Here is a 21374-nt window from a genome sequence, read left to right as displayed (position 1 = left end):
GCCTTCCAAAGTGCTGGGATTACAGGCGTGAAGGGGTCTGTTTTTAGAAAATAAAGTTCTGGCCAGGCGCGGTAGCTCACGCCTGTAGTCCCAGCATTTTGGGAGGCCGAGGTGGACGGATCACGAGGTCAGGATATCAAGACCATCCTGGCTACACAGTGAAACCCTGTCTCTACTAAAAAAATACAAAAAAAAAAAAAAAAAAAAAAAAATTAGCCTAGCGTGGTGGCCGGCGCCTGTAGTCCCAGCTACTGGGGAGGCTGAGGCAGGAGAATGGCGTGAACCTGGGAGGCGGAGCTTGCAGTGAGCTCCACTTGCAGGCAGAGCTTGCAGATCGCACCACTGCACTCCAGCCTGGGCAACAGAGCGAGACTCTGTCTCAAAAAAATAAAAAAAAGAAAAGAAAGTTCTATTGGAACACATCCACAGCCATCAGGATGTTGTCTTACACATTGTCTATCTATGGCTGCTTTTGCACTTCAGCAACAAAGTTGAGTAATTACTACAGGAACCATATAACCTACAAAGTCTGAAATATTTACTCTCTGGTCCTTTGTAGGAAAACTCTGCCAACCCCTGCTCTAGGAAGAATATATAGGCCTTCTTTCACCTCCTAAAACATGACACGTTCCTTCTCACCACAATACCTTTGAACATACTGTTCCCTTTGCCTAGAATGACATCCCCACATCCCATGTCTAATCCTTTCCTGTCAATCCTATTCATTCTCATGAACTTCTCAGGGAGGCTTTTGCGGATCCCCAAACTAGATTAACTTTCTTCATATACATTCTCTTAGTATCCCTCATAGAGCTTATTGTGATGGCAATTACCCGAATTATCTGTGCTCTTATTTCTTTAACGTTTGACTGTCCCGATAGACTGCAAACCCATTAAAAAGTCTGTCTTGGCTAGGCGTGGTGGCTCATGCCTGTAATCCCGGCACTTTGGGAGGCTGAGGTGGGCAGATCACCTGAGGTCGGGAGTTCGAGACTAGCCTGACCAATATGGAGAAACCCTGTCTCTACTAAAAATACAAAATTAGCCAGGTGTGGTGGTGCACGCCTGTAATCCCAGCTACTCGGGAAGCTGAGGCAGGAGAATCGCTTGAACTGGGGAGGCGGAGGTTGCGGTGAGCTGAGATCATGCCATTGCACTCCAGCCTGGGCAACAAGAGCGAAACTGTCTCAAAAAAAAAAAAAAAAAAAGCCTGTCTTGTTCAGTGCTGAATCCCTAGTGCCTAACAAAGTACCTGGAACGTAATGGATAGAAGCATGTATGCATGAATGATATTATCTATAAAAGGTACTTATTGTCTGACATATACTATATGACATATACTTTATAACAAATAGTTCAACTAATAGGTGTGGAATTGGTTAAGAGCACAAATTCCGGAGTTGGACATGATAAGATGAACCCCAGTTCTTCCATTTAATAGATGAAGAACCTTAGACAAGTCCCTTAACCTCTTTTGGCCTGTTTCCCATCTGTAAAATGGCAATAATATTAGTACCTACTTCATGAGGCTTGTAATAAAGATTCGATGCTAGATATTATAGTTATTGTTGTTATGAATTATTATTATTGGTGCATGTCTTAGCTGGACAGATATTATTATGAGTCCTTCAACGTTGACTCCAGGTTACTCTTGAATCGGTTACTGGGACAGGGTGAGCCGAGGTCTCCTCTCCCACTCCCACTGTCAACCCAGTTAAATATAAATTAAACCAGAGGCATGGTTAAGCAACATTCTTTCTTTAATTCCCCTTTGCAAATGGAAGCCCCTGAGCTGGTCCCCACCCCCACCCCTACCCCATAGCCTGGGGACCCCCAGATGCAAGGCCCCCACCTCAACCTGGTGGGAAAAGAGGAGCACCCCCTCCCTATAATGGTCCATTAAAAAATTCCTAGTCATTTAAGAAATGAGGCTGGGAATAGGAGAAAGGAACTGGAAGACAAGGCCTAGGTCAGGCTAGTCTGAAGATGTTGGGGTTGTGAGAGCCTTGAGAAGGGTTTGCAAGCACATCCCTAAGCTCAGGGCCAGCATGGCTGAAGGAGGAGAGGTGACACACAGACAGACAGTCTGATTCCTCAAGGTCCTGCCTGCCTGGTTGTGGATGCTGACACTCACCACCACCACAGGCCTCCTGATGGAGAATTTTCCAGTTACTCTGGGATTGGGTTTGCTAAGCATCCCCTCTCGCCCCTGATCTGGAGCATCCCTGGGGTCCCCCTGAGACCAAACCTGGGAGAAGGAGGGACTCTGGGAACATGCAAAGTGGGGGAGCAGAGACCCCGCCCCACCCTGCTGCTCTACAGGATGGTGGCTCCAGCTGCATCTGGGCTCCGAGGGTCCTTAACAGCGATGATGAAGTTGTTGGTCCTTCGGCTGCCATGGACCCAGGATAAGACATCTACTTTCTCCACGTGGTGACCCCTGGCTTCCAGGAACTCAATCTCTTCCTCTGTGAACTCACCTGAAAACCATCCCCGACATATGCACATTCAGAATGTACAGAGCACTAGTTCAAGAGTCCTACAGTCAGACCTGAGTCCTCGTCCTGGCTGCTCCACCACAGAGCTGTATGACCTTGGACAAATCACTTTACCTTGCTGAGCCTCAGTTTCCTCATGTATAAATAGGGATTATATGAGAACATGAAGTTGCAGGGACTAAAGGAGATAATGCACACACAGCACTGAACCTTGCATACAGTAAGTGATCAATGATATACAGTCATTCTTAATATTGAAAACAGGACAGGCCGGGTGCAGTGGCTCATGCCTGTAATCCCAGCACTTTGGGAGGCTAAGGTGGGAGGATCACTTGAGCCCAGGAGTTTGAGACTAGCTTGGGCAATATAGGGAGACCCCATCTCTACAGAAAATTTAAAAATTAGCTGAGCGTGGTGGTACACACCTGTAGTCCCAACTACTCAGGAGGCTAAGGTAGGAGGATCGCTTGACCCTGGGAGGCACAAGTTGCAGTAAAGTAAGCTGAGATTGCACCACTGCACTCCAGTCTGGGCAACAGAGCAAAACCCTGTCTCCAAAAAAAAAAAAAAAAAAAAAAAAGAAGAAAGAAAGAAAATGGAAGGGAGGGAGGGAGGGAAAAAAAAGAAAAAGAAAAAGGGGCTTTGTGGGTCTTCATCTCCACCTGCCAAAGTCAAGCTGCCATCATTACTTGCCAGGATTTCTGCATAATCCACTAACTGGTCTCCCTGCTTCCAGCCCTCCCTCCCTCCCTCCCTCCCTCCCTCCCTTTCTTTCTTTCTTTCTTTTTTTTTTTTTTTGAGGCGGAGTTTCACTCTTGTTGCCCAGGCTGGACTGCAATGGCATGATTTTGGCTCACTGCAAGCTCTGCCTCCCAGGTTCAAGCGATTCTCCTGCCTCAGCCTCCCCAGTAGCTGGGATAACAGGCATGCGCCACCACGCCCGGCTAATTTTCTTTTTTTTTTTTTTTTTTGTAGAGATGGGGGTTTATCCATGTTGGTCAGGCTGGTCTCGAACTCCTGACCTCAGGTGATCTGCCCACCTCAGCCTCCCAAAGTGCTAGGATTACAGGCATGAGCCACTGTGCCTGGCCCCCTGCCTTTCTTATAGCCTGTTCAAACAGCAGCCAAGGGGATCCTTTTAAACCATTAGTCAGACCTAGTCACTTCCCCTGCTCAAAGCCCTCCAACAGCTTCAACGGAATTTAGAATAAAATCCAAAGTCCTTACCAAGGTGCCTCTAAGCCCAACATTGTTTGGGACCTTGCTACCTCTCTAAATTCCTCCCCTCATTTCCTCCTATTCCTCACCTTGCTTAACTGTATTCCAGCCACATTGACCTCCTTGCTGTCCCTTTAGAAGGCCAAACATGTTTCTACTTCAGTGCCTTTGCACTTACTGTTCTTTCTGCCTGGAATGCTCTCCTGGAAAGTCACACCGCTGGCCCCCCTTACTTCAGTCCAGTCTTTGGCACCTCTTCAAGAATTTCCTCCACCATTACTAAAACAGCAGTCCCTACCATCTTTACCTTGTTTGGTTTTCTTCCAAAGTACTTACTGCTACCTGTATTTGTTTATTTATTTACTGTGTCCCCTCCACTAGATTATAAGCTTTTTGAAGGTAGGAACGTTGTCTTGTCTGCTACTAATCCCCAGTGCAGGGTCAGTACATAGTAAATACTGAGCAGATACTTACTAGATAGATGAACAAATCCCCATCCCATTGGATAAGTTCAGGCCCTCATCATCTCTTGCCTGGGCCATATCCCAGCTGCTTCTCATTTCCCTGACTTAAATTCTCCTCCCCTTAATCTACCTCCCCTAAATAAGACAAATCAGGTCATGTGTCTCCCCTTCTCAACTGGATAATCTTAAGGCTGACCTCTGTGATAAGCCCTGTAACTCCACACCCTACTGCTTCTCAGTAAAGATCTAGTCTTCTTCTTTCCCTAATAGGAAGACTTTTGGTAGCTCTTGAGATGAAGACCCAACCTTGAATAGCATTAAATCACTTAATCGAAAATCTATTTCCTTTGTGGTTCACTTTCAATCCTTCTGATTATGGCAAGGAACAAGTTTCAGTCTGCTCTCTAACGCTTCCTAATCTCCTTCTTTAATGGAGAAAGCAGTCTCAGAGCCTTCCATGGGCAACAATATTTAACTAAAAACTACACATATCTATTTGTGTAGCTAACAAATAGATGATAACTATTTGTCATCTATGTGTGGCAAATGAAGTCATTTTTCCATTTGTGATTATGATATAAGGTCTATTTTAAAAATACATTTAGGGCTGGGCATGGTGGCTCACGCCTGTAAATCCAGCACTTCAGGAGGCCGAGGCAGGCGGATTACTTGAGGTCAGGAGTTTGAGACCAGCCTGGCCAACATGGTGAAACCCCGTCTCTACAAAAAATGCAAAAATTAGCCGGGTGTGGTGGCATGTGCACCTGTATTCTCAGCTACTCGGGAGGCATGAGAATCGCTTGAACCCAGGAGGCGGAGGTTGAAGTGAACTGAGATTGCACCACTGCACTCCAGCCTGGGCGACAGAGTGAGACTCTATCTCAAAAAAATAATAAAATAAAATACATTTAGGCTAAAAAGGAAGTTCATTTATAGAGATATGTTATGTACATAATGGTTTAGATGGTGTGCAAATGTGGCAAAAGTCACAAAGGTGCTGGGTAAATTGAGAACTCTGGGAAATAGCAGCTAGCCTCCTGGCTGCTCTCTGAGCCTTTCATTCTGGTTTTTGCCTAGGCTGTTCCTCCTGTCCAGAATGTCCTTTACCTCTACATTGCCAACTTCCTACTCATACTTCAAAGCCAAGCTACTTGTCACCTTCTCCATAAAGCCTCCCCAGGGCCTCAGGTAGATGAACTTTCTCTTCACCAAGCCCCCACTCCTTATACCTCCATCTTACACTAAGGCCCCGAAGGCAGGACTTGGCTGAGCACAAATAACTTAGCACAGAGCCTCACATTCAACAGAGACCAGCAGATATTTGTTGAACAAAATTCAATTTCAAGGATGTGGCCTTGTCATCTATCAGCTGGGATCCAAGTGTCGCTGGCCAACTACAGGGTGTGATCGTTGAAGATCGCGGTCTCTGCTTCTGATGTGATTCAGTCCAGGAGATCTCAAGAGCTGTGCAGTAAATAACAGTCTTTGGTATCGGCCAGGTGTATGTCCTAATTGAAGCTCTGCCACTTAGTGGTTGATCTTTGACTAGTTTATAACGTCTGTGAGCCTCAGTTTCTTCCTCTATAGAATGGGGATAATAATATTGAACAGGCAAGGACTGTGTCTCAATCAATTCTGTATTCTTTTGGACTAGTGTCATATTAATACATTGTTGCAATAAAAACTCCTCAAAGGTGCACATACCTTCCTGTTTATAAAATTCAGCTGTGCCAAAATTAAGCCCTTTTCTTAGAGGAAAGTCCATCTCCTCACCATAAGGTCCATGATCTGGCGCCTGCCTGCCTCTCTGATCTAATTTCATCCTTGCTTACCTTGGTCTCCTTTTTATTCCTCAAACTCACCAAACCCATTCCTGCCCTGAGTTCTTTCTACTTGCTCCCCTGACCTACAAAGCTCTGCACCAACTCTTTGTATAGTGGGCTCTCTTTTACTTTTTTTTTTTTTAGGAGATAGGATCTCACTCTGTCACCCAGGCTGTAGGGCAGCGGTGTGATCTCGGCTCACTGTAACCTCTGCCTCCCTGGTTCAAGCAATTCTCCTGCCTCAGCCTCCCGAGTAGCTAGAACCACAGGCACGCACCATGCCTGGCTAATTTAAAACAATTTTTTTATAGACGGTGGGGGGGGGGGGTCTCACTATGTTACTGAGGCTGCTCTTGAACTCTTGGCCTCAAGCAATCCTCCCACCTCAGCCTGGGATTATAGGTCTGAGCCATTGCACCGTTTCTTTCTCACTCTTTAGATCTCAGCTTAAATGTCACCAAAGAGAAGTCTTCCTTGATCATTGAGTCAGTCCTATTATATCACTCTGCTTTGACAGTTGGCAGAGCACTTATTTGTCCCATATTTCTTTGATGACTTATTTTCTTGTTTGCCTGTAAATGCAGAATCCCTAGCACTAGGATGATGCCTGGAACACAGTACGTGTTCAATACAAACTGTTGAGTAAATGAAAGTTTGAAGAATGAACAACTGTGTCTTATTTTACAAATGAGAAAACTGAGGCTCAGAGTTGAGACATGGATTTCCCAAGGCCACACAACCAGGAAATGGCAAGACTGGTTCCAATCCCCAGATCGTTCACTGCTCCAATAGGAATTTGCCAAATAACACCAAACTTCACTGGCAGTTGGTGCTGGTTGAGGCATGGGAACCCTTGGGAGGAGACCTTTCTCTACCTGTCCCTGTACCCGCCCCACAAGGTCTCTGCTCTGCACTCACTGTCCACCTGCAGGAGGTTGGACTGCAGGTCTGGGTGTAGGCGGCCGCGGGCCAGGCTGTCACTCAGGTTCCGGTTCAAGGTCAGGACATTCAGCAGAACCTGTGGTAGCCAAGGTACAGAAAAATCAGGGCTGTCCCAGGGTGATGGTCCAGGATTCCTCAGCTCTCACCCTTGGTCTAGGCTCCTTAGTCTTGAGAATTCTTACACCAGGTGTCATCTGAGCCTCCTAACAGCCCTGGAAGACAGGCAGGCCTGTGATGACTGTTCCCATTTCACTGAGAGGGAAAGTGAAGGCCAGCGAGGGAAATGACTTACTCCAGAGTTTAGAGGAAACCAGGGAAGATACACCACTAGAACCAAGTCTCTTTAATCTAGCCCAGGGCTCCCTTCTTTTCTGGTGCCTTTCACTTAGTGGTTAGGAGTATGCGTAGGCTCTGGAACCAACCTGCCTCCCTGCTCCTTCTAGCTGAAAGTACTTGACCTAATGTCTTAACCTCTCTGGGCTTCAGTTTCCTTATCTATAAAATAGAAATAAGGATTCTCCCCAGAACTGGGAAGGTTAACATTGTTAACACACAGAACACGGTGCCCAGCACTTAGTACGAACTCTTTAAATGTTAGCTATTGTTATTATTTCCATTGTAAAGATGAGGAGACTGAGGTTCAGAGCTGTTAAGTGAATGCTCCAGCATCACACAGTTACAAATTGGTAGCACTTGGGCTGGAACCCAGGAGTGTCTGATTCCAGAACTTAAGATCGTTAACTCACCACCTGCCAAAATAGGTGCCTGGCATATATATCAGGTTCTCAAGACACTCATGGAGCCATTCTGAGGTGTTCTGGAGAAAAGCAGGCCCTTCCTTTCAAATCCCACCCTAAAGAGGGCTGGTTGTCTATTCAGATGCTGGGTGGAGGTAGACTTGAGGGTAACAGAACCCAGGCCACCCAGATGCTAACCCCACTTTTCAATCTACTGACCCTACCATTTCCCCTGCAACCAGGAAAGACAGGGAGCATCAGGGCTCCATTTTCACTAAGAAACTCAGCGCAGCCCATGTCCACATTGCCCAGGATGGGCCTGGCACAAAGCAACTTCAGCCCATGTTTGCTGCATGAGGAATGGAAACAAGCCACAGATATGACAGGCATCTGCAGTCTAGGCCACAGCTTGGCTCCCAGCTGAAAAAGGCCAACCATGGCATAAACCTCACCTGTGTCAGGCCGCTGAGGCCCCGCGCAGCTCCATTGGCCCCCAGAGCAAGGTAGGTTCCACAGAGCCCCTCCGCGGGTCGGACCACTGTGGGCAGCAGGAAAGAGAGTGGCCGCTTCCCTGGCTGCACTGAATTCTCCTGTTGTTAGAGGACAGAGACCACAAGGGGCAGGTGGGGTGGGACAAGACCGGGAAAGGGCCCCTCCACAACCCTTCCAACTGCTCTCCCTCTTCCACATCTTCCACAGGCCCAGTTTTCCTGGGAGACTGATCCCTTCCCAGACAACGGTTTGTTATCTGTGAAATGGGTAGGGTGCCTGGATGGAGGAGTGATAAGTGCATCCACTGAGCTATCAGGCTGCTATGGGTCACAGGAGAAAGGACCAAGCCAAGAAAGATGGCAATGGGGAAGAACAGGATAACCCCACCCTGATCGTCTCTATGTGTCTTTGCCCTGCTGGGGCCCCAGATTGCGGGGTGTAAGAGTGCTGATTTTTAACTAGATAAAAATTATTAAATCCTTCCTCCTTGGGTCCCTCTTTGGTGCCCAGCCATAGGGCTGAGCCCCATCAACTCAAGCTCACATAGTCACAGACCACTAGTGCTGGAAAGTGTCCAAAACATCAAATAGGAGCCAAAACCCTCATTGTACAGGTGAAGAAATTGCCCAGAGAGGGCAAGATCTTCACAAGGTCACACAGTAAGACAGTGACAGAATGGGACAAGGGTTCTTCAGACCCACCAGGCTCCACGTCCCAGACTTAGCAGGGCTAGGGATGAGGTGAACATCTTCTTTAGGCTTCCTTATACTAGAAGATTCTGGAGAAAGTAGGGAGAAAGGGGCAGCCATGCCATTGCACCTCCTACCTATAGGCCTCAGGGTCCCCAGGGAAGCAGGGAAGCAAATCCTACCAGGCTGGGTGCAGAGTGGTTAGCTGTCCGGTTGGGCCAGGAGAAGTCCAGCATCTGGCTGTTGAGCAGGATCCCCGAGGGGGTGATAAGGCCACTGCCAAAGGGCTGGTTCAGGGAGCTGGGGGCCGAGGTGGGGTTGGGTGAGCTATAGCCCATCTTCACCTCTACCCAGCCCCCACCCCCTCTTGGTTCACAGGATCCCTTGTTCCAGGTTCTGAGTCTGAGCTGGCATACCTAACCATGGCCACAATGAAGTCATCAGGTCCCATGATCAGCACCTGGGCAGCCGTGGGAGCTCCGTCTAGTTCATAGACAGGCAGGAGTGGGGCAGGGGCTGCCTGGGAGTCATTGATATGGCCCCGGAGGTAGGCAGCCTCCACCTTGCTGAAAAGACAAGGGGTGGGAGATGAGCAAACAACAGGCTTTCAATACATTCCACCTACCTCACTTTTGTGGTGTTTGTGTAATTATTTGATGAAATCTACCTCCCTCACTGGACTACTAGGTCTATGAGTGCAGAAGCTCATTAATTGCACATAAGAAATACCCAGAAAATAGCTGTTGAATGAATTTATTTAGGTATTATTTAGATTATTTTCTGGAACCAACTTTTATTTAATGTTTAAATCAAGAGCCTTTTAGTTATCTGACTTCTTAATCCTTTCTATGGAAATGCCTGGTGCATAACGGATGATCAGAAAATATTTGCTTTGAATTAACAAACTGGATTCATTTAAACTAATGTTTGCAGTCTAAAGTTTTATTAAGAGTTCAGTTGGGGGAGGATTTTGTATATGAGGATTTTTTTTTTTTCTTTCTCATGAGATAGAGTTTTGCTCTGTCACCCAGGCTGGAGTGCAGTGACGCTATCTCAGCTCACTGCAACCTCTGCCTCCCAGGTTCAAGCGATTCTCCTGCCTCAGCCTCCCGATTATCTGGGATTACAGGCACCTGCCACCACACCTGGCTAATTTTTTTTAGTAGAGACGGGATTTCACCATGTTGGCCAGGCTGGTCTTGAACTCCTGACCTCAAATGATCCACTTGCCTCGGCCTCCCAAAGTGCTGGGATTACAGGCATGAGCCACCACATCCAGCTAGGATCTTTACTTTCTTTTAGAATTTTTTCCCAAGGCACAGGGTAAGTGCTCAATAACTATTTACTGGATGAACTGGTTGAATAGATTTCATATAGGCGTGTGTGTGTGTGTGTGTGTGTGTGTGTGTGTGTGTGTGTTTTAGAGCAAAGTTTGCATTGATCTTAGAAACAATATGTAATGCTCCAGACTTTTAAAAATTCAACTGAGGCGGGAGGCTGAAGCAGAAGAATTGCTTGAACCCGGGAGGCAGAGGTTACAGTGAGCCGAGATCATGCCACTGCACTCCAGCCTGGGCGACAGAGCGAGACTCCATCTCAAAAAAACAAAACAAACAAACAAAAAAATTCAACTGAGGGTTTCTTACCTAATAACTATGTGTTGGATTATCCATAGTTGATTAGAGAATAAGTTACCAAAGATTACTTGAAGACATTTATTCAATTTTCAAACAAAAAAAGCTTTACATGTATGATTTTGTTTAGTCCTTACCACAACCTCACAAGGTTGATACCACTGGCCAGGCATGGTGGCTCACGCTTATAATCCCAGCACTTTGGGAGGCCGAGGCGGGCGGATCACGAGGTCAGGAGATCGAGACCACGGTGAAACCCCGTCTCTACTAAAAATACAAAAAAATTAGCCGGGCATAGTGGCAGGCGCCTGTAGTCCCAGCTACTCGGAGAGGCTGAGGCAGGAGGATGGCGTGAACCCAGGAGGCGGAGCTTGCAGTGAGCCGAGATTGCGCCACTGCACTCCAGCCTGGGCAACAAAGCGAGACTCCGTCTCAAAAAAAAAAAAAAAAAAAAAAAAAGGTTGATACCATTATTGTCAAGCCCCCTTGTAGAAACAGATTTAGAGAGTTTAAACCACTTGCCCAAGGCCACACAGCTAGCGAAGTGTCAAGCTGGAATTTGAATGGACGCAGTCTCCCCAGAGCCCACAACCTACTGCTATGTTATGTGGCTAATGAAGCTGTATTCCCACCACCTTCAGTATTTGCTTGGAGACTGTTTGTTTGTTTGTTCGTTTGTTTTTGGGGACAAACTCACTCTGTCACCCAGGCTGGAGTGCAGTGGCATGATCTCAGCTCACTGCAACCTCTGCTTCCCGGATTCAAGTGATTCTCCTGCCTCAGCCTCCTGACTAGCTGGGACTACAGGCACGCGCCACCACGCCCAGCTAATTTTTGTATTTTTAGTAGAGGCAAGGTTTCACTGTGTTGGTCAGGCTGGTCTCAAACTCGTGACCTCAAGTGATCCACGCGCCTTGGCCTCCCAAAGTACTGGGATTACAGGCATGAGCCACCGCGCCCGGCCTTTGTTTGGTATTGAGCTTTCTTTTCCTACTCAAAAGGAGGAGCAGATGGGCTCATATAGGTGCTATGCTAGCCTCAAAAAAATTTAAGAGCCACATGAAGTAGGCCAACTCATTGTGCTGATAGGAAAGGTGAGGTGCAGGGAAAGGCACCCAGTGTCACATTGTGAGTTGGGGTTGAGTTGAAATTGACTTAGGATTTCAGGCCTTTATTGCTACACCAGCTGCTTTTCACCTGACCCTTTCCCCACACCCACCGCAGCCTCTGTAGCCCCCAGGCCCTGCCCAAGACCCACCTGAGCATATCATCCATGCTCTCAGTGATGGTAGAATCATAGACGGGATCTCCCAGTCTGCTGGCCAGGGCTAACGCAATCTTCAGGGTCTGGAAATACAGCAGGGATATGGAAGAGGCTGCCAGGCCCCTCCCAGCACCCACACCCAGTGGATTTTCATGTGTGAGAAAACTTGGAGGTGATTTAGTCCTGCCCTATGGCAGTACCCAATCTCCCCATTCCTAATATCCCTAAATCCAGGGAAAGGTGGAGGGGCCAGCCTTACCTCTGCCACCCAGTGAAGAGCCTGTTCTCGGGATACCAGGCTGGTGAGATTGAAGCCCTCCAGGATGTTGAGAGCACTGATGAGGGCAGGGCCCGTGTGCGGGGGCGGGGGACTAAGAACCAGGTGGCCTGAAAGGACAGGAAGTGACTGATGGCAGGGTAGGGGTCAAGGCACCTTCACATCCCACATCCCATCTCCACATTCCAGCATCACACACACTGAGACCACTGCACTGAACCCCCTCACTAGATGGGGAAACTGAAGCATTGAGAGGCAAAGAGACTCATTCAAGTTCACATGGCAAGCCAAGGGCAGGGCCAGGACTTGAACTCAGAACACTGGTCTTCAGTTTCCTCTGCCATTTGAGAAAACTAAGGCTCAAGAGGGCTGTGGCTTGCCCAGAGTCACACTGCAGGCTATCAGCAGAGCACAGCAGAAACAGGTGACCAGATGTCCATATTCCTGGCCTGTCATGTGTCTCCTTTCAGCTTTCCCACAGGCCAGGATACTATCCATGACTCCTGATGGTCTCATCCAGCCCCAAACTTCTTGGCAGCAGCAACCTTCTCTTCCTATTCAGTTACTAGATGTTTGGACATCAAAGGAATAATAATAGCTGATGCGTAACACTAACATTAACTCATTTAGTCCTCACAGTGGCTACTGTTATCACACATATTTGATAGGCCCAGAAACTGTGGTACAGAGAGACAAGAGGAATCCAGAGCACTCAAGGTACTAGGACTGTTGAGACAACCCAGGCTGGGAAGGGGAAATGGAAAATCTATATTCAGTGCATGCTCTGATCAGGGCAACTTCCTACATCATCTCATCAAATCCTTATGGGCATCCTAAGATGTAGGCACTATCATTATTTCCATTTTAAGGAGGGAACCAAGGCTCAGAGTGGGAAGTAGCTTGTTCAAGGCAAATGGCACAGTTGGTACTCAAACCCAGGTCTTCCTAGCTCCAATGCTATGCTTGGTCCTTTTTTTTCTTTTCTGTGTGTGTGTGTGTATGTGTGTATGTGTGTGTGTGTGTGTTTGAGATAATGGTCTCACTCCGTCACCCAGGCCGTAGTGCAGTGGCACAATCATGCTCACTGCAGCCTTGACCTCCCAGGCTCAAGCAATCCTCCCATCTCAACCTCCTGAGAAGCTAGGACTATAGGCACACCACCACGCCTGGGTAATTTTTAAATTTTTTATAGAGACGGTGTCTCACTATATTGCCCAGGCTGGTCATGAACTCCTGGGCTCAAGCGATCCTCCTGCCTCAGCCTCCCAATGTGCTGGGGTTATAGGCCTGAGCCACTGCACCCAGCTGATATGCTCTTTCCATTGCTTCATGTTCCACTGCCTCTGGCAGAGGAATCAGGTTGGAGATTGAGGCCTGGAAAGTTGAACTCAGAGAAACCCTTTCCTGGGGCTTGATGTGATCTGGCTCTCCTAGAAGGGAAAGAACCTGAGAATCTTCTGAGAAATCCAGCACCTACCACCTTGGGTTCAGCAAACATGGACCCCACCCATGTCATAAGCTTGGTTTTCTGGGTTCCCTGTTGGTTTTCTTGAGTTTGGCCAGTTAAGTTATATTCCCTCCTCGGGCCTCACTTTCTTTTTGGCACAATGAGGAGCTGGGTCTATGACTGTCTTGAAGGGTTCGTTCCACCGTGAAGCTTGGATGGACTTTGTCTTAAAAATTCTTAGGAAGTACAGGGCAGTGACAGCGCTGCTGGGGAAAGGGCGGAGGCAACACAGAGCCCAAATCAAGAAAACCTATGGCCAGAACCCCAACTTCCAGGTCGGACCCTTTGACCAGGTCCACCCCCCAATATCCTAAATACTTGGGGTAACTGACCCCACAGCTACTTTTCAGAAGGTGGGCTGGCTCTGGCTTGCTTCAACAGTTGACTGCCCAGGTAGCTCACTGCCTTAGTTTCTCTCCTGTGAAATGGAGAGGAGTCTCTAGGCCAAAACGATGTGGCCATGGACTGGGAGGCTTCTCCTGAGTGGGGACCCTGGGAGCCGGGGGAGAGGTCACCTCTGTACACGCCACACACAGGCTTCTCCACAAGGGCGCTGTAATTGCTGAAGTCCTCTTCGGTTATGACACCCCCTGCGTGCTGAGCCTGGAGGGAAGAGAATGAGAATGACCTCCCACCACTGTGACATGTGGTTTTGGCCTATAATACATGTTTGGATCACAGACAGATCAGCTGTTTATAACTTCTGTGCCTTCTGCAATGCCCATCGTGGCCTTTAGAGACCCCATTACCCCCTAGACACCTCAGGAAAAAGGAAGGGGGAAAAGCACTGACATTGAGCACCTATTATGTGCCAGGCATTACACCAGGTACATTCCATGAATGGCCTCCTTAGCTTGCCATTCAAGACTTTTTGTGATCTGGCCCCGACCTACCCCTCCCACCTCATGTCCTGCTGTTCCCCAGTGAGCTCTATGCAGCTGCAGAGTGACCTGCAGTTCCTGAACTCATGCCTTTGTGTCTTTGTACCTGCTGCTCTCTCTGCCTGTGTAAAAGGAAGATTTTCCACTTATGGCACACTTGCCTAGGAGATATCAAAACTCAATGCTACATCTCACCACAACCAACTAAAGCCACTAGAAAACCATGACTTTGAGTGATCCTGGAAGGACTGACCCTTATGAGACATAACCAAGCCCTCATTATTGACCAATGAACCAATCTTGTACAAATCAATGGGCTCATTCCATCCTATCCAGTGTGCTGTCAACCCTAAATTAGCATAACCACTCTGAATCCTTTCCTTTTTTGTACTTTATAGTACTTGAAACCCTTGATTTATCTATCCTCAGAGAATTACACATTTTTTTTTTTTTTTTTTTTGAGGCAGGGTCTCATTCTGTCACCCAGGCTGGAATGCAGTGGCATGATCATGGCTCACTGTAGCCTCAACCTTCCCAGGCTCAGATGATCCTCCTGCCTCAGCCTGAGTAGCTGGGACTACAGGCACATGCCACCACACCTGCCTAATGTTTGTATGTTTTGTAGAGATGGGGTCTCACTATATTGCCCAGGCTGGTCTCAAACTCCTGAGCTCAAGTGGCCTCCCAAAGTGCTGGGATTACAGGCGTGAGCCACCATGCCTGGCCCATTTGAATTCTTGAGTTCCTTTTTCTGACAAGTTAATAAACTCAACTTTGGGTTTCTTTTTATCAAAGATCTGATGGTCTTTGTTACAATCTCCTGCATTCCCTTTGCTACCTCCAGGAAAGGGCACACAACCCAGGCCTGGCCAATTGGGGCATTCCCTTCTGTGCCACAGTGAGTGATTTGGGAATAGTCATGAGACCTATGATGAGCTAATAAGACACAACCTGGAGGCTTTTGCTGGAACTACTGGGAAGGAGAAATGCTCTTTCTCTGGGATAGCTTGCTGGAAGGATGGCCTGATATGGGCTGGTGGGGAGCAGGTGGAAAGGATCTGAGAGTGAATCCAAACAAAGGAAAGTAGCGTTGAGAGAGAGAGAAAGAGAAAGAGGGAGAGCAAATCCTAACACAGTGGATTGATAATCTGGACACAGAAGAATCTAAAGCCAGTAATCTCCTGGACTTTCCAGTGAAGTCTGTTTGAGTCTATCGCCACATCCAGTGCCCAGCATAGGGCCTGGCACAGAGCAGGCACTCTGTGAATGTTGAATGAATAACAGACCTATTTAATTCCCACAACCATATGGCAGAGACAGATATAATCATCCCCATTGATCAGATGAGAGAACCACTGAGTTGGTCTATGCATCTTCACCATGAACATAATTTTCCGTTAGGACTTTTGCACTATTAATGACAGTTCTCACACCTGTCACTGCCTGAGACTGGGACTCTTTGGGATTGGATGGTAACCTTCTGTGTCAATCTCCCCAGTCTTGATACTCAACAATGAAAGAGGTGCTTCCCTCAGTCCCTAGAAAACCCAAGAGCAGGGAAGGATTGTGAGCTTAGGGAAGCTGAGGCTGATACTGGGTCTCCACCAGGCCTGGGAGGGACATGACAAGCCCCTGTACAGGTTGGCATCACCCCTGCACCCCTGAGAAGCCCAAAGGTACCTCTGAATCAAGACAGAACACTTCTGGCTAGGCATGCGGGCTCACACCTGTAATCCCAGCACTTTAGGAGGCCAAGACAGATGAATCATTTGAGGTCAGGAGTTCGAGACTAGCCTGGCCAACATGGTGAAACCTCATCTCTACTAAAAATACAAAATTAGCTGGGTGTGGTGGTGCACACCTGCAATCCTGGTTACTCGGGAGGCTGAGGCAGGAGAATCACTTGAAACTGGGAGGCAGAGGTTGCCGTGAGCCAAGATTGCACCACTGCACTCCAGCCTGGGTGACACAGCGGGACTCCGTCACACACACACACACACACACACACACACACACACACACACAAAGACAATACTTCCATCATCCCAGGAGGTTTTTCATATCATATCCCAGTCAGCTCCTCCCAGCCCCACCAACCACTGATCTGATTTCTGTCGCTAGAGGTTAGTTTTGACTATTCTAGAATTTCAAATGAACATAATCCACAGTAAATAATATAGAAAGAAAGGGAGGGAGGGAAGGAAGGAAGGAAGGAAGGAAAAAATGCGGACGAGGATGTCCTGCAATAGGGACCTTGGGGCATGCCCCCACCCGCACAACACGAGCACTTACCTCGGCCACCATCTCCAGTGTGAGGTTGCCACCTGCGTAGAAGGCAGCCGGGCCGGAGGTGCCAAGTACATCCAGCACCTCAGCCAGGTCGGGCCGATGCAGCAGCGAGCCAGGTAGTGGCGGGCGGCCCAATGGCAGGAATGTCTCCCGGAAGCGCTCAGACATGTTGGGTGGCAGCTGTTCAGCCAGGGCACGGGCTAGGGGCAGGGACGGGAGGCTGGGCAGGGCAGGGCGCCAGGACTGGACTGGATGAGACGCGCAATAGGTGGGGTAGATGGGGGCTGAGTGGCCCATCCTAAGTGCCCTGACCCCCAGGAGCCTGTTAAGCGTGAGGCAGGGAGGTCTAAGGGCCCTTCCCAGATCCCCTCGTTTGAGGCTGCCTCCAGGTGAGGGTGGGATAAGGTGGGGAGGGGGTCTGAGGAGCACACTGGAAGAGAGAGCCTCTCTAGCTTGGGCTCCAAATCTCAAAGATTCTACCCTTCTCCGTCAACCTCATGTCTCTCCCAAATCCCCAGGCCCCACTGACCTAGATCATGAGTCACGTTGAAGCCATCTTGGGCCACAGCTGCTGCGAAGGCCAGGACTTGGGACCATGGCAGCCTGGGGGGGCCGGAGAGCAGGGGGTGGAGGAGGTCCTGGGGGAAGGAGGAGGGGTCCTGGGGGGAGGGGGGTTCCTGGGAAGGAGAGTCCTGGCAAGGGAAGGGGATATTAGGAGGGGGAGTTGGGAAAGGAAGAATCCAGGGAAATAGGAGAAGGCCACCCAAGGAGAGATGCAAACAGGGGTCCCTCGTCCCCAGGGGGAGGGTTGTTACCTGCCATAGAGCTGGTGAGCTTCATATAGCCCCTTCACCATTCCGGGAACCCCCACCAAGAGCCCAGGCTGGGCAAGGCGGGTAGGCGAGGGAGAGAGGAGACCAGGTCACTGGAAGGGGGGTGCTGGGCTGAACTCCGCAGAGCCCCAAGCCAGGGATGGCTGGCACAGGGGAGAGACACAGGCCAAGTATCCCAGGGGAGGGACAAGCTTTCCCAAGCAGGCACCCCTCCCATCTCCCTGACTTCCTATCAGCAAATGCAGAAAGGCCTCTTTTAGCTGCCATAGTTGAGGGATTTATAAATTAAGCAAAACTCTTTCAAGAGCCAGGACATAACCAGTTTAGAAAGATGCCTGTCTACATTGGATTTCACCAACCCCTGTTTTGTTTTGTTTTTCTGTTACCCAGGCTGGAATACAGTGGCATGGTCATAGCTCGCTGTGGCCTCCAACTCCTGGGCTCAAGTCAAGTGATCCTTGGTGCATGCTACCATGCCTGGCTAATTTCAAAGCATTTTTTGTAGAGACAAAGTCTCACTATGTTGCTCAGGCTGGTCTCAAACTCCTGGCCTCAAGCAATCCTCCTGCCTTGGCTTCCCAGAGTGTTGGGATTACAAGTGTGAGCCACTGTGCCCAGGCAACCCTGCCTTTTAAAATGGTGGACAAGGGACCTTCATTTAACCTATTCAGTTTCACACCACCATTACTCTGAGTAGCCTTTTTTCTTCCTTCCTACGTGCCAGATAGGTAAGATTCCCAGAGAAGTAAGGTGTTGCAGTATTATCTGGAATCAACCATCCAAATTTGCTAGTTCATTATTTTATTTTGGGGGCTGCCTGACTCTTTCATTGCCCAAGAGAATCCTGCTCAACTCTTTTTCCCACTCCCCTGGTAAATACTTAGCAAATTAATGCTTGGGTTAGCAGAAGGGCAATGAAGAGAGACTCCCCTGAACTCTCTCTTCTCACCAGGGTCCCCACCTTGGTCTCCCAGGATCTTTGCAGGGTCTCTTCCCTGAGGGCCCCTGGTGCGGACTCGCGGAAATCAATTAGGTGGCTCTCATTTCGTCGGATGTCATGTACCAGCATCACGCCCCCACTGGGAGAGACACAGAAGGGGAAGTGTGATGATAACATGCTACCCCTCTGTACAATTAACCTGCTGCCCCTCCACCCCCAGTGGTGAGAGCTGTAGGCTCAGTTTTTCATTTGGGGTCAGGTGTCTGAGCCCCCTCCCCAGCATGGATTCACAGACTCAGCCACCCTAAGAGGATGGGAGAGAAACCAAGAGGGTTGGAGACCCAGGGTCTATGGATCTCTTCTATCCTGTCACTGGAGACTTTAATCCCTGATTAGGAAAAGCCCAGAGACTGGGAGAACAGGATGTTCTGCCCCATGCCCCCACCCTGGATCAGAGCTGGACCCCTGCCAGCTTCCTGCACCTGTCTACTTGGTATGTCCCTTGCCCCTCCCCCAGGGCTGGATTATGTAAGGATAGAACATGCAAAACCAAAAGAGGAATTTCTTTGGTACAGCTTGGAGAGCTGGTCTTACAGGAGCCAAGATAGGAACTTTGTCAGCTTGTTCCTTTTCTGTAGCTTATTTACATCTAAGATGGGGGCTGCAAACTTAAATGCCCACAGCCAAATGACAAAATAAGGCAAGCAGGACAGAGAAACAAGAGGAAGTGGTAGAAACTATGGCAAACTGGACAGTGCATGCCCATCATGGGAAGCAGCTTCTATTCCACTCCAGATAACTTCAGCCATGTGAGAATGTGGGCCCAAGTTGTTACTGGATTTCCCGATTGTTCAAGAGATGTTGGAAATCTGGATTTTTATGAAAATTCTCAACTTTTTAACAAGAGCAAACAAAATTTTAAGACAGTTCAGTGTCCAAACCAGTCTGTGTGCTGGGTGTTGCCCATGGGTGGCCAGCTTGTAACTTCTAAGAATTCTTAGCATGGGGTGTATTTTTGGAGGACAGAGGGTCCAAGGCTTTTCATCAAACCCATAGGGATTTATGATCCTAAAAGTTTAAATATAACTGCCTTAATTGATGACAGTATACCTCCACCTGCGCACCTTAATTTATGGTTTACAAATTTCTTTTTCCAGTTAAAAAAAAAAAAAAAGCTTCTGAAAACACTTTCAGGTTTTCCATAAGGTAGCTTTGCTCTTCTGACTCCATCCAGGGAGAAGGGGGTGAAATTTGGGGTAGAAAGAGAAAATGCAAGGAGTTGGGGCCCAAATGCCCCTCTCCCTAAGTTAGGAGTGCTGCACATGAGGCCTACAGACCTGGAGGCAAGAAGTAGGCCTGGGGGACCCCGACCTCCACTACTCCTTACCCGCCCAGGCCAGAACTGTGTGGAGCCACGATCCCCAAACACAAGGCTGCTGCCACTGCTGCGTCCACAGAAGATCCCTGTTTACTGAGCACCTCGATGCCCAGTGAAGTGCAGCGGGCAGCATCGGTCACCACGGCACCCTGTTGGAAGATCTGGGAGGGGAAAGAGGACTCGGTGGGGACAGGAGGAGCTGTCCGCCTCCCTAGGGCACCTCCACTAGCCCTAGAACTCTACAGGGGATGAAGGTCGAAGCCCTGCCCTCTTGTTGCCTTGACTCTGCCCTCATTACCCCAAGTGCCTTCTAATGGATTGAGTCCCTTCCTTGTTCTGTCCCCTTGTTCTGTCTCCCTCATGCCCTGGAGCTCCTCCCTTTGGGACCTTCCTCTCCCAAGTCACCACCCTCTCTCCCCTTCCACCACTCAGCCATTCCCCAGTTTCCAGGGTTCCTCAAACATTACCCCACTCCCCCCTCCCCAGTTTTCTCCCCCTCCCCATTTGTCCCCCTCACCTGGGGGTCCCCGAAGTAGATCTGCATGACCAGCGCCACGGTGACACCGGTAGCGAAGGTGAGACAGGCCGTGACGATGACCGTGAGCCCATCCTGGCGGCAGGAGCACTCGGCCGCTGCCGCGGAGAACGGGTCTTTGCGCGTCTCGCGTAGCGGCGACCCGTCTTGGCTGCCCATCTCCGACGACGACGATGGCAGCCGCTGCAGCCGTGCCGACTTCAGGAAGGAGTCCGGGTCTGCGGGCAGGCAGCCAGGTCGGTCTGGGCATCTTCTACCTGGCCCTGCCCACCCTCCAGGCGGAACTATTCAGCGCTTTCCCTGCTCCGCCCCTGTCACACAATCCCCGCACTGGCTAGCACTACTCACCTTTCCTCATCTTCGCATGCACCCCAGGACAGGCGGGGGCAACGGTGCCCGGTGCCCGGCTAGGAAGAGACAGGGACCTCCCCAGCTGGGCAGCAGGGAGCCTGGATTCCCGCCCCTCCCTGATACCTAGGCCAAATTTCCTGGCACCCAGGGCCCAGGGCTGAGAACAGTTCCTGGGGGGTGGGGTGGTGGTTCCAGCCCTCAATGGAAATCAGTTCCTGCCCCAGTTGGGGCCCAGCCTTCCGTGCAAGGAGGCAGCTACATAAACAGAGTGGAGGGACCCTGCCTTCCAAACTTACTTCAGTTATCCGTTCACTCATTCCTTAAATATGGAGAGCCCTATGCTAGGTGCCAGGGGACGGGAACAGATAGTTCCTGCCCTCATGTGGTTCATAGAGCCCTGGAAGAAAAAACCAATAAGCAAAGGAGTCTATAATTACAAGTTGGGGCAGGTGCTATGAAGAAAAAGGAGGAAATGACAGAATAATGGTGGTAGGGGAGGGAGGATTCCTTAGCTGCAGAAATCAGGGAAGACCTCTCAGGAAGTGACTTTTAAGCTGAAAACTGAGGGATAAGAAGGAGCCAGCTATAATGTAGAGCAAAGAGTATGTGTGTGGAATGTTCT

At 49.2% G+C, this 21374-nt stretch overlaps 1 protein-coding gene across 5 annotated transcripts in view; it reads right to left on the bottom strand.

The window, feature by feature from the left end:
• Nucleotides 1–1742: 1742 nt before the first annotated feature.
• The window catches only part of GGT7 (gamma-glutamyltransferase 7), a 28767-nt gene continuing 9135 nt past the window's right edge, over nt 1743–21374 (bottom strand). Inside the window, exons 2-15 of one of the 5 annotated variants that reach the window (XR_004032998.1) lie at nt 20384–20619; nt 19876–20027; nt 18510–18627; nt 17531–17598; nt 17245–17318; nt 16719–16963; nt 14061–14148; nt 12021–12148; nt 11756–11844; nt 9280–9429; nt 9046–9163; nt 8135–8220; nt 6922–7021; nt 1743–2480 (exon numbers count right to left, since the gene is read on the bottom strand). Coding sequence is in view for 3 of the 5 variants with exons in the window: in XM_030825877.1 (XP_030681737.1) it covers nt 2317–2480; nt 6922–7021; nt 8135–8272; nt 9046–9163; nt 9280–9429; nt 11756–11844; nt 12021–12148; nt 14061–14148; nt 16719–16963; nt 17245–17318; nt 17531–17598; nt 18510–18627; nt 19876–20027; nt 20384–20619 (1868 nt within the window). In the remaining 2 variants the exon portion in view is untranslated. Of the gene's footprint in view, nt 2481–6921; nt 7022–8134; nt 8953–9045; nt 9164–9279; nt 9430–11755; nt 11845–12020; nt 12149–14060; nt 14149–16718; nt 16964–17244; nt 17319–17530; nt 17599–18509; nt 18628–19875; nt 20028–20383; nt 20620–21374 lie in introns of all 5 variants that reach the window. The other 4 variants (XM_030825877.1, XM_030825879.1, XM_012511829.2 and 1 more) reach the window with 4 other exon arrangements.

The sequence above is a fragment of the Nomascus leucogenys genome, chromosome 13 (assembly GCF_006542625.1).
Source record: "Nomascus leucogenys isolate Asia chromosome 13, Asia_NLE_v1, whole genome shotgun sequence".
In the NCBI taxonomy this organism is placed as follows: Eukaryota; Metazoa; Chordata; class Mammalia; order Primates; family Hylobatidae; genus Nomascus; species Nomascus leucogenys.
Note: the sequence above shows the minus strand (reverse complement) of the source record. Positions and strands in the feature narration are given on the sequence as shown.